A 13,115-nucleotide genomic window follows, 5' to 3' on the forward strand; every position below is an offset into this window, starting at 1 on the left:
GTTCCAGGGCAAGCAGATTTGGTCCACACATTATACATGAAAAAATATGCACTTTCAATGTAGGTTTTTTTCCCCCAATGAAAGTAGGCGAATATTTTTACAATACTATTTCTTAAAAAAGATTTTTCAGGAACTGAATTTCTCTGAATGAAAAGAAATGTGTGAATTGAATAGTAAATTATATTCTAATATTTTTTCAGTTTTTTGCTTGTTCATTTCATTTGTATTGCATATGTGTGTAGCTTCGGCAAATGTTTTTGAATAAACTTCATTACACTGTTGTTGGGGACATACTTTTTGTATTAAGGATATAATGAAAAAATATTATGAAAGAATATTTTTCACTTTTTTTACTCCTGGGATATAATGAAAAAATACTATGAAAGAATATTTTTCACTTTTTTTCTTCTTGGATAACAGTATGATCAATTTAAAAAAAGACAACAATTACAATATTAAAAAATATTTCATATTAGTCATTTTAACTTTTTGCACATATGTACCATGGAATATTTTCTTGTACATACATGCCATACATAAATAATAAATCATATTATATTTATTTGTTAAAATATATGTTTTTTCTGTTTAGAAAGTAATAATCCAATAGGCTGGATTATTATTTTAATAATTGCACGGTAATTCGTATTGGACTAGATTTAAGGGATCATAAGCAATATAATAAACTAAAATGGATAAAAATACATGAATAAAAAAATCTCTGACGATCTTGGCATGTTTTATCATTCATTTAAAATGTTCAGAAAGTGGATGTTTTGCATGCGCAGTTTTTGCATGTGCAGCGAAATGATACACATTGCACAAGCTTGCAGCAAAGCTTTCAACATTTTACGTTCTCCTTTGAATTACGTTGTCTGCAGATGTTGTGCTACATCACATTCGAAGCGGAATCGCATATAAACTCGCTGAGTCATCAATTCCTCGGAGCGCCTCTAGCTGAGGGAATAACACGCGCTCCTAATAAGACCGACGCTGACAAAAGTGTTGAGTCGGAGTGCAAAAGTGTGTGAGAAAGCTTGTTTTGTCTTTTATTACAAGAGAGATAGAAAAGATGCCTCACGTCGGCCTGTCACGACACAGAAGCAACACAGACGCAAGAAATGAAAGTCAGCAGCTTCACAATCACACACAGCAGAGGAATAACACCCACAAACATGTCTGGAAGAACACGCAAGGAGTTGTGAAGCCATGTGAAAGACACACAGGGAGTAGGGAAGTTACATGAAAGACTCACAAGGAATTGTGGAGTCATGTGGAGGACACAACTCCTTGTGGAGTTTCATGATGAACACACAAAGACCCACATTTTTCCAATTTCAACGTGACAGAAGTGCTTTCTAGGCAAATTTCACTTTCAAATAGTGTCACAAGAAAAACATTCAGATCATCTGAAAGCGGTCAACAAAAAAGATGGTGACAGTTGTTGTGAGTGGTTTGTCCACTAAAATGCGTCCCACGTGACCCCCACACTTGCCCAAGTGTATGTGTAACTGATTAATCGGTCAATATTCGCTCTTTTAAAACATAACAAGACAAAGATTTCACATTCAAACATTCACCCGCCACAAAAAAATATCAGCAACAAATATTTTTCAGATTTTTTTTCTCTGCTGTTAAGTTAAATACGAAGGGTTAAAGTTGTCTTACGTAATTTTATTCATTATATATTTCTTAATAGAATGGAATCTTTAATCGACCAATTAATCGGTTATCGGAATTTTATAATGAATATGGGAATCAGCATCGGGCTCCAAAAATCCATATATATATATTTACATATATATACTGTATTGGAAAGTCATGCACTCACATGTAAACATAGACCAGAGGCTTTGGATTCATGAGTCGGAATGTGTAACACGCACACACCTGAGATGCGGTCATAGATTGTTCAACAACACATACTGTACATACTGTACGTAGATTCGCTTTGCTTTCACATTCAGCGCGTAAACAGCACGTCAAGGTTATTAGAACACCAAAAGGAAACGTCCATCCCACATTGGGGGGCCAATCAGCAAGCTTGTAAGCAACAGCAGGGCCTCCAGAAAAAGAGACAAGGCAAGCACACACGTCCCAAATCTAAAGGAACCTGTGGAGGATGGATGTGAACCCCAATGACAGATTTGAAGGAATCTCTGATTTGAACTGCATCAATGGCCTTTAAATGCAGCCTCAGAAATGCATTTGAAAGCCGATGACAGACATTTGGCTCAAATTGGGGGTTACTGAAAGGCTCCACTTGAAGGCCAATAATGGGCACAGACATTACAAATCAAAGGCACCTTTCAAATGTGTCTTTTTGTAAGCTGCAAATGGAAGCAGAGCACGTAAATAATGCAGTGCAAACATCCCCGATGAAAGGAACATTGAGGGGCTGCATTTGAAGGCCAATGACATCATCCAAATAAGGGCTACCTTCAAATGTGTCCTTGAACAATAATGATGATGGAGCATGGCACAAACAGTCCAAAATCTAATGCGGTCTTCGGGGGCTACATTTAAAGGCCGGTGACGTCCATTAAATAAAATTTTGCCTCCAATGTGTCCTTTAGAGACTACATTTGATGGCCGGCGATGACCAGTACCCATTCAGCACACATATCAATTCTTCCTTTGAAGGCTGCAATTGAAGGCATATGATACGATAATGCAGCACAAACGACCTAAATCAAAAGATATGTCATAGGCTACAATTGAAGTTCAATGACGGCGTCCGAATAAAAGGTTCCTTCAAATGTGTCTTGCAGAAGCTACAGTTGAAGGACAAGGATATTTGAGCGCGGCACAAACTTCACAACTCAAACACATTCAATGAAAGCTGCATTTAAAGACCAATGACATAGTCCAATTAAAGGCTCCATGAAATACGCCCAGTCAAAGGCTGCAGTTGAAGTCAGATGATGTGATAATGCGGCGCTAATTTCCCAAATCAAAGGCACCTTCAGTGCCCTACATTTGAAGCATGATGACGGTCTCTGGATAAAAGCTTCCTTCAAATGTGGCACGTCATCCAAATCAAATGTCTTCAAAGGCTGCATTTGAAGGCCTGTGAGGGACACTTGTGCCGTCTTATGACACAAAAGTCACAACTCCAAGACTCCTTCAAACGCGTCCTTTAAAGGTTGCATTTGAAGACCGATGACGTACAGCAAAGACTCCTTCAAATGCATCCCACGGTGAATGCATTTGTGTCCTACCAGGACTGCATTTGCCATCACAGGCTGCATTTGAAGGCACCGCACAAACATCGTAACTCAACGGCTCCTTGAAATATGATCTTCGGAGGCTGCATTTGAAGGCAAGCAAAATTTACCTTTGGTGTTCTAAAACATTTGCTGTTTATGTCGCCGTGTGCTGTCACTTGTGGCAGTAAAAAAAAAAAAAAAAAATCATACATACAAACACCAGCTGGCAGTGTCGATTTGTACTAAAATAAAGTAAAAATACTGCATGAAACTTGAAATACTGTCGCATCGTCAACTTGGAACAGAAGCACACTGCTGAAAACCGCTCAATAAATATAGTCAACTAACAGTTGAAATATTAAAAACAATCATGCTGGATTCATAAATCACCATAAGAAATACAATCACCGGGGGGAAAAAAAAAAAGACATACGAATCACTCGTGTTTGAAATATCATAGATCAAGTAAAATAGTGAGGATGCGAAAGTGGTTCTCAACTGGTGGGTTGCAGCCACATTTGAAGGCCTTCCAGCACAGTGGATATGAACACAACTACTGGAAATAATCCACAATAAAAAAAATAATTAAACATACATGGCATGCCAAAGCGTGTCTGTCGTACAATTACTATAACGCGATCATTCTTTGACAGTTAGTCATGATTACCGACACCTTGCGCAATAGAAATTAACTGAACTGAACGACTGGAAATAATTTCATAAAAGATTCATAAAAGGGGAAAAAAATGTTCATGGCACATAGGGGGGGGGGGCGGTCAATCAATGCAATAATTGATGCTAGGACCCTCTCCAGTTACTTATGAACACCGGCCAAATTACACAATAGAAATAAACAGAACTACTAGAAATAATCCACAAAATTAAAATTAAATAAATAAGAAATCTTGTCCCGGATTGTCTTGTACATGTTTTACAATTACTGTAACACCATTGCTCCTTGCCATTTAGTCATGATAACCAGCCACCTTACACAACAGATATAGAAACAACTATTAGAAATCATCTACATAGTAAACAAATAAATATAATCTGCCACACAACCTCAAGGTGGGGGTTTCCTACAATTATTACTCCTCACCAATCAGTCATGATAACCAGCCACCTTGCACAGCAGAGAGAAGCACAACCACTAGAAATAATCCACATAGTGAAAAAATACAAATAAAATCTGCCACACAATCTCATGACTAGATTTCATACAATTATTCTAACACCATCGCTCCTTGCCAGTCAGTCATGATAATAGAAATAAAGTGAACTGACTAGAAATAATCTACAATTACTGAAAAAAGATTGTTCTTTGCCAGTCAGTCATAACTGGCACTTTGGACATTAGAAATAAAGTGAACAATCAGAAATAATCTACAGCATTAAAAAAAAAAAAAAAAAAAAAACAGTCACGCATTGTGTATCATTGTGTATACATGTCACTGCGATGTGATTGTTTCTCGCCAGTGAGTCATAATAAACGGAAACCTTCTACAATAAAGTGAACAACAGGAAATAATCCACAGAGTAAGAAAATAAGTCACATTGACCACACATCTTCATGTCGAGGTTTCATACAATTACTCTAACGCCATTGCTCCTCGTCATTTAGTCATGATAGCTAGCCACCTTGTACAATAGAAATAAAGTCAATGGCTAGAAATAATCCACAGAGTAAGGAAAGAAAATGGTCACACGTCACTGTGCATATGTGTCGTACAATTACTGCCAAGCGATCGCATCAGTCTGAACTGGCACATTGCACAATGGAAATAGTTAACAATCAGAAATAATCTAGAGTTTACGAAAACAAAAAATCTGTTACGCGCCGTAGTGTATGCTATAATAGATATGTCACTGTAATGTGATTGTTTCTCGCCAGTTAGTCACAATAACCGGAAACCTTGCACAATAAACTAGCAATAATCCACAGAGTAAGAAAAAAAGAATTGGTCACGCATGGCCATGCGGACGTGTCATACAATCACTGTGATGCGATCGGTCCTTTGGCAAATGGTGTCATGATCACTGCCATCTTGCGCAACAGAGATAAAGAGAACCCACTAAATATATAATCCACATAGTGAAAAAAAATAGTTCCACATCACAATCGGTCACATGTAAATGTGTCCCACATTTACTGTCAGTCATGATTGCTGGCCACCTTGCACAATAGAAATTGGCACAACCAGTAGAAATAATCCACATAGTACAAAAGTGAAATAAAATTGGCCACCGATTGTCGTGGAGAGGTTTCAAACAATTACTGTAACGCCATCGATCCTTGCCATTTGGTCGTGATAATCGGCCATCTTGCACAATAGAAATGAAATACCATCACTAGAAATATTGCGCACACACACACACAAAAAAAAACAAAACAAAAAAAAAAACCCAACCAGTTGAGAAGCGGCTGCTCCAGCAGAGTGTAAACATTTGACACAAAAGACACCGAATGTGACACGCAGCTTCCCCCAGAGGACAAAGCGCAGTGACTTGGGGACTGAGCGGAATGTTGGGCGGCGGCCGCAGGGTCTCCGTCAGCGGCGTTGTCATCTGGAGGTGCGCACCGGGTTGGCGGGCGGGGCGTAGAGGTACTTCCAGATGGCGTAGTAGTGCACGGCGGCGCCCATGGCCACAAAGAGATGCCAGATGGCGTGGGCAAAGGGCACGATGCCGTCGCTCTTGAAGAACACCATGCCCAGGCAGTAGAAGGCGCCGCCCAGCAGCAGCTCACACAGGCCCGCCTGCTGCGGCTGAGTGGACCCGCCCAATACGAAGACAAAGCAAAGGGGTCAGGGACTCACTGCGCTTGAAATGGAATGGGCAAAATGGAGTGCACTGCTTGCTGGCCAAAAGGAAGTTAGCATGGTGTGAGTACGGAAGCGCGTTGCATTCACTTCATCATGCCAAGTATTTTTTTTTTTCTTTATATAGATTTTTATTTTAGTTTCTGTTTTTGATTATTTTGGTGTTTTTGTTTTTGAGTATTTTTCTGTTTTATGGAATTTTTCTGTTTTATGGAATATTATTTCCTCCTTTCCTGAATATTTGTTTTTCTTTTAATATTCAGAAAAAGAGGGGAAAATACAGTACAGTATTCATAAAAAAAAAAAAAAAGATTTTTGATTTTCAGTTTTTACCTTGGGTAATTTATTTTTAGGTTTGTTTATTTATCGATTGATTTTGCTTCTGTTATTCAGAGTCATTATTTTTCAGATTTATGGAATATTTTTTCTGGGATATTTTTTTTTAAACTATTTTTGGGAACAATTTCATTATGTCATGCCCGTTGAACCAGTTGATCATACCCACTGATCCAATTGGCCATACCCGTTGATTACAATGACCAAACCCACAGTTTGAGTTCAAACATACCTGTCAGTTCACCATGTCCACGAATTCAATTGACCATACCTGTTGAATCAGTTCGCCGTGCCCATCGATTCAAGTGACCACGCCCATTGATTGAATTGAACATACCGGTTGATTAAGTCCCCATGCCCATTGATTCCATTGACTCTACCCGTTGATTGAAGTGCTCACCATGGAGAGGATGACCAAGGCGGGGAAGAGGCCCATCACCGCGTAGCAGATCAACTCCACGATCTTGTACCTGCAGGAAGTATGACAAACGTTTACAAAATGGAATTCATCGTTAACATTTGTGTTGGGTATGACCTTGCTCAATTAAGGAAAAAAAACAACAACAAAAGAAACAAACAAAAATTAAAAATCATCCACAAAGTAAAAAGAAGGTGAACCTCTCGTGGAAGAAGAAGACGTAGGTGGTCCCCGACAGCGCCATCAGCCACACCAGCCAGCGCATGTGGCTTGCCCAGGGTCCTAGCTCCCTCAGGTTCAGCCTGACGACGCAAAGAGTCAACGACACGCTCGCGCGGAGTCGCGCGGAGTCGTGTGGAGTCGTGCGTCTCACCAAGGTGCGTAGGAGGCGGCGATGAAGAAGTAGATCACCATCCTGTCACACATGTGGAAACACTGCTCCACATCCCTGAACATGTACGGAAACACACACAGTTGGTGCACAGTGTGTCTGGTGTGGCATGTGCGTGCACATGGGGTTGTTTCTCTGTGTGCGTGTCTGTGTGTGAGTGCATGTATATGCGTGAAATACAGTTGAGCTGAGTGTGTCTTTGTTGTCTTTCTGTGTGATTGTTTCTTTGTGTCTATGTGTGCATGATTGTTTGTGTTTGTAGTGTGTGTGTGTGTGCGTGTGGTTGTGTGCGTACCGTAGGTGGCTCTTCTTCCAGGCGACGGTGTGGAAAAGTGTCGAGACTGTGAAGAGCGAGCTAAGTCCGGCTCCGTACACCCACGCCGACACGCGCTCCCATTGGTCCTCCGACTGGAAGTGCAGCAGCGAGCTGCCCAGCAGGCTCGGAATGATCCATAACTACACACCCACACACACGCACGCATGCATGCACACAATTAAATGAGGCCTTGAGCAATTGATTTTCTTGTCTTTTGATATGTTATTGTTTTCATGTCCGTTTCTAGTCTTATTTGCTGCTTGACTTTTGGGGACGGCTACAACGGATAAATAGCATTTCCACTCATTTCAATGGGGAAAGTCAATTTGAGGTCCATGTGATGCAAGTTGCAAGCGCCATGGAACAAATTCAACTTGTCAGTCAAGGCGTAGGAATATAGGAATACAGTATAGCAATATAACAATCGTCCATGTTCATTAACAAAAAAAATTGAACTGGCAATGACAACCTAAAAGGCCAGAAAAAGTCAATTATGAATGACACTCCTCAATGTCTATATGGGTTTTTAATGACAAAGATGAGGAAGCCCTGCATTAAAATAAATCAATAATAAAGATATGAAGACAACACAAATGCACTGAGACTGACAACTGCAACAGATCAACCTCTTGCATTCAGCAGTAGTGATCTAGCTAACAGCTAACTAACAGCAGGGTAACATATTCATTATAAAACGTAATTAAGATAATACACACATACTGTGGGAATAAAGATGACACATCAATAACATGAGAGTGCCAAATAAGCGTTAGGCCAACACTTACAATAAATAAATGAACGGCATCCCAACACCGTACAACGTACGTCTGCTCTTATCTGTTGGGATTGTGACACTGAGCTAAACAGCGCTAGCTGCTTCCGTCTAGCACCGCAGAAAAGATAATTAAACCGACACTGTCCTCTAGTGGAGGAAGAAACATACCTCAGTCAACAAAGCCTAGGGGCTCAATAAAAAGTGGTTCCCAAATTGAATCTTTTATTAGTCAAATTAAATTAAAATGAGTTCTTTAGTAACGTATCGGCAAGTAGCACACTTAAAAAAATACTTTAAAATATACTGCAAATTCTATGATAAACATTTAAATTCTTCTGTATATGACGTCTGTTTTACTTGCAGCTACTTGTTGCAGTTGTGCTATACTTCCACCTGCTGCGGTGGCATGTACATGACAGCCTGGAGTTGTCATTGATGACGGCTTTCAAATGCCAGCGCGCGCGCGCCTGCGCGTGTCTTTTACCGCATGCGTGGCGCAGTTGGCTGCGTGCTCGTAGTCTGTGGGCTGGTATCTCTTGTTAGAAGGAACACGCTTGTTCATAAACCTGAAAGCAATCAACAAGGACAGGAAATCAGCACACTGGAAGAAAAGCAAGCAAGAATACGCTTGATTTTTCTTTTCACGTCTCCTCCATTGGTTCGGGTGCTTATTCTTCTCTAATTGGTCAGGCCACACGTCAATCATTACAAGGAGCATCCATCACACGCGAGTATGCGGGCGTCCATTGTGAAAATGTCCATTATTCTAAAAATGATTTTGAGCTGCGTTACATGGGCATATCAAAAGATCAACACCCGTCTATACGCGCTGCTTTGGAAAACGCCGGCTGACTGCCTTGTTGCCTAGCAACCGCCGCGCTCGCGCGCGTGCGCTCGGACTTGTCTCCGTGACTGACTGCCGCTGTCGCTTGGCAACAGCGCAGGTCGGAGACGAGGAGGAAGAACCGCCGAGCATCTTTTTGCAGGGAATCCCAAACAAGCGCAGCGAGGAGGAGGGGGAGGGCACCGGAGTGATGTCACCGTCGTCACGGCAACCACCCAGCAAGGGACGGTGACCGGAGAGGGGGAAAGAAAAAAAAACAAAAACATTCGCTAGCTCCTTCCGTCTTGCTTTGTGCTTCTCTTTGTTTTCTGCCTGAACATGGTGGCAACATAGTGTACATGCGCGCACGCAAGCGCACCACCTCGTCCCGTTTTGCGGAGGCCGGTTTCATAAGAGGCCTACATTCGGTGAGATGGCGCGAACAACCCGCAGATCGGTCACTTGCTTGTTTGTCATTGGTCAGTCTGCAGAAACAAACACTTGTATTGCTAGCATTATAGGTAGCGAACAATCACGGCTGATCTGTTTCCCGAGTTGAATCTGAGTTGTGATTGGTCGTTACCAGTTGTGATGTCATTTTCGACAGAATTGACAAAATGGCCGCTCCCTGAGATGGCTTAAAAGGGGTGTATTTTGATGCTTAACTCCTATGTCATATTAATCATATTGCCTTGTTTCAACTATAGTGGGCCGGCTGTGAACATAGTCTTGAAAAAAATAAGTTTGGGTTGATTTCTCCTTTAAGAAGTGCAGTCCACATGTTTACATATTGCTTCATGAAAGATGAAACATTGAAGTGATAATGCCACAGATTTGTTTGCATGATTGTTGTAATTTGATTTACGGCTTAGTGACTCATGTCTCCGCTAGAATTTGGTGATGTTGCCGTAATGAACGCTTAAAAGACTGCACGTCAAAGTGTTTCGTAAGTTAACTACTCGAACTGAAGGAGATTACTTAACTGGTTTAAAAATACACAGGAAGAGAACTTTGAGAGAAAAAAATAATCGTTTATTAAATCGCAATTGCAAAAATTAAAAAAAAAAAAAAATGCACTTGCATCACTTTTCAAAACCGTTCAGCCCTGCTTTTGAAGCCCTAAAACAAAAACCCAGAAGTATCTCTGTATCATACTAAACGATGATTCATGCAGATAATAGCTTGCCATGCACAGCTCATCATCTCTCCCACTTGCAGCTCTTATTAATACAAAGTGACCTGGCCCACAAACAAGCTACACCGTCTCCAAAAAAAGAAAAAAGGAAGACTTCAAATGACAAGGGGGAGGGAAAAAGGCCCGGAAGCGTCAGCGGGCGAGTGTGTGCGTGCCGGAGCCAGCAGTGCTTTGGCAGCCCCGTTAACGACTCCATCAAGATGGCTGCTAATTAGCAGGCCACAGGCCACTCGGCCGGGGACACCACATGCATTGTGATGATGACTCGACGACTCAAGCGCGGCTCACCGCACTCCGTGCTACGCCAGCGAGTGAGAAAGTGCAGCCAAAACAAGGCTTTTGCCAGACTCCTTTCCTTTCACAGGCCAATTCATTAGGCACACAGTCGATTGACATCCATGCGGCAGCCGTGAAGCCGTTCGTGTTCAGTGTTGATGATACTAATAGTGCTTGCGGTTTGTAGCATGCAGGGCTGCGCAACTGTCTCGGATCACATTGACATAATAATGACGTTACCTGTTATAAATAATATTGAAAAGAAAAAAAAAAACATAATTATTTGTTTTTCACTTTTTATCTTTTCCATTTTAGGTTTTAGTTACCTTACATGTCTAAATGAGAGCGTCACTACTTTTATTCTTCCAAAAATGTAATCAAAATGCATATAATCGTTATCTTTCAATATATGTGGTTACTTATTTTATTTTACTTATTGTAACTTATTTTTGTGAAATATACAAACATCAAATAAGTACAATCCTTATAATAACAGATATAGATTATAATTGTACCTATTTTTAACAAGCATATTTTAAGAGCTGTTGGACATTTTGGTCACTTTTTTAGCAACATGGTCAAAATATTAGAAACAGCGCTCGATATGATTCTGTACAAAGGATGGGTGCATATTAATTTGTAAAAACCTCAACAATTACCACCAATTTTCCATGCAAAGTTTAATAGGATCATCTCACAAGTATTGCTATGACGGACACATTCAAACATTGTTGTTGTTGTTTTTTGCATGGAAATCCTTTGAATGAAAATTACATCATTTAAACACTGACACAAATGTTAATCATTTCAGTGTGTTTACAATGAAAGCAGATGGAACGCATGTCACCATGAGAGCCTATGTATAAAGAGTATAACGTGTACCATCATCAAAATAATGTAGACCATGACAATACGTGTAAGAAATCCAATTAGAAATGACAATAATAATAAGCTAATGCCATCATTTGTTCTCTCATCATCCTGCAGCTCCTCCTCATCCTCCTCATCTGTCATCAGTGTGGTTGCTCGGCGACAACAGCAAAGCGAGCGACGGAAAAAGCGGACACCCCCCGAAAACTATCAAATCAAGTCTGCTTACCTTCCAAGAGTCATTGACGTCGGCCGGTGATCAACAGTTGACAGCACGGACACGACGGCGGCCGCCTTCGGTGCACTCCTGCCGCCCTGAGAGCTTCGCGATGCCGCTGGCTGGAAGAGGAGGAGGAGGGGGGAAGCGTTGGAGGAGGATGGGGCTCTAGTGACGTCACTGACACACGTCATCGTCTCACTGGGAGCATCCCACAGTCATATTTTGAAACTAGCTGAGCCGTCTGTCTGTCTTATGCTGCCCTCAAGTGGCCAAAGGGGGAACAGCAGAACAATCAGAAACAATTCTACAATCGTCGCTGTCGCTGTCATGTCACTTATCTCCATTTTTGTTTCATTCTCAAAAAATTAGCATGTTGTGATAAAGTTCATCATTTTCCATAATGTAATGATACAGCATTCTGGGAACAGACTATTCGATCAGAGATTTCTTTCTGTATCTTATCCTCTTGCTTGAGGGCGTCAATGATGGCCTTCTGGACAGCAGTCAGGTCGGCAGTCTCACCCATGATTGTGGTTTTGAGTAATGAATCAGGCTGGGAGTTTTTAAAAGCGTCAGGAATCGATTGGAGGTGTTTAGAATTAATTCATTGATTCAGATGATTAGGTTAATAGCGCGTTTAGAGTACCTTTTCATGATCTGCTAATTTTTTTAGAAGGACCTGTAAAGGCCTGAACTCAGTGGAAAAGCGCTTTTTTTTGTCATGCTATGCAGCGGGAGCTCTTTAGGTGTTGGGAGGCAAAATGACAAGGGAAATTTGTACCTTTTTTGAGCTCAGTGTACGATGCTAGTCAGAAAGGAATATTTCAACTGCTTTTGGACACTGCTAAAATTCCTGATAAGGTAAAACAACGAAAATGGACATTCTATTAAGTATATGAGAGCCTGTCATTTTCAAAACTCCAATTTTATCTTATCTATTAGACATCGAGTAATTTAAGAACTGATCACTCTTGAATTCACCCCAAGTTGAACTATACTTACATCTATTTACTAATTTTATTGCATTTATGCCAAATTTTCCATTTCTTTTCCTGATATGTTTGATAAATTGTATTTTTGTTGAATTATTCAGTTGGTTGAAGATACCATCATGAGATTTAAGGATGATTTTCTCCTTTTCCACAATGAGAGAAGAATCGTGTTACACCTAATACCATTTATGAATGTTCAGCTCTCTTTTACTTATTAAACATTTTTGACTTTTATTAATCCCTATTTATTAAGTTCCAAGTTTTTGGATTGTCAATTAGGAAATGTCATGATTAATGAATGTATTATGCGTCTGGCGTGAACAACATTGATTTATGATTTTTGTCTGACTTATTACTTCAATAAATTCTAGCAAGTTGCAAGTTAGGTACTGTGTCAGGTTATCATTTCATTTAAATGTGAACCATTCTACCTCTAATGTGAGAGCATAACAATACCATAACATGGTATACTGCC

The 13,115-nt window shown here is 40.5% G+C and overlaps 1 protein-coding gene across 2 annotated transcripts; it reads right to left on the bottom strand.

Annotated features, from left to right (window-relative positions):
• Positions 1-1,024: 1,024 nt before the first annotated feature.
• LOC147146558 (monocyte to macrophage differentiation factor 2) lies at positions 1,025-11,806 on the bottom strand. 2 transcript variants are annotated; one of them, XM_086034034.1, is made up of 7 exons: positions 11,658-11,806; positions 8,749-8,830; positions 7,469-7,629; positions 7,156-7,197; positions 6,983-7,084; positions 6,765-6,834; positions 1,025-5,974 (listed from the first exon to the last, which is right to left on the bottom strand). In XM_086034034.1, the coding sequence occupies exons 1-7, from the start codon at positions 11,669-11,671 to the stop codon at positions 5,771-5,773; spliced, it is 675 nt and encodes a 224-aa protein (XP_085890160.1). In that variant the 5' UTR covers positions 11,672-11,806; the 3' UTR covers positions 1,025-5,770. The 2 variants fall into 2 exon arrangements, with proteins under 2 accessions (XP_085890160.1, XP_085890158.1); XM_086034032.1 differs by having other exon boundaries at positions 7,156-7,230.
• Positions 11,807-13,115: the final 1,309 nt, after the last annotated feature.

The sequence above is a fragment of the Filicampus tigris genome, chromosome 6, assembly GCF_054856515.1.
Source record: "Filicampus tigris isolate MCC_2025a chromosome 6, RoL_Ftig_1.0, whole genome shotgun sequence".
Taxonomy (NCBI): Eukaryota; Metazoa; Chordata; class Actinopteri; order Syngnathiformes; family Syngnathidae; genus Filicampus; species Filicampus tigris.

Coding starts and splice junctions, on each gene's coding strand:
- LOC147146558 (XM_086034032.1), bottom strand. Junction 7,630..8,748: donor CCAACTGCGCCACGCATGCG/GTAAAAGACACG, acceptor GTGGGTGTGTAG/TTATGGATCATTCCGAGCCT. Junction 7,231..7,468: donor TGGAAGAAGAGCCACCTACG/GTACGCACACAA, acceptor GTACATGTTCAG/GGATGTGGAGCAGTGTTTCC.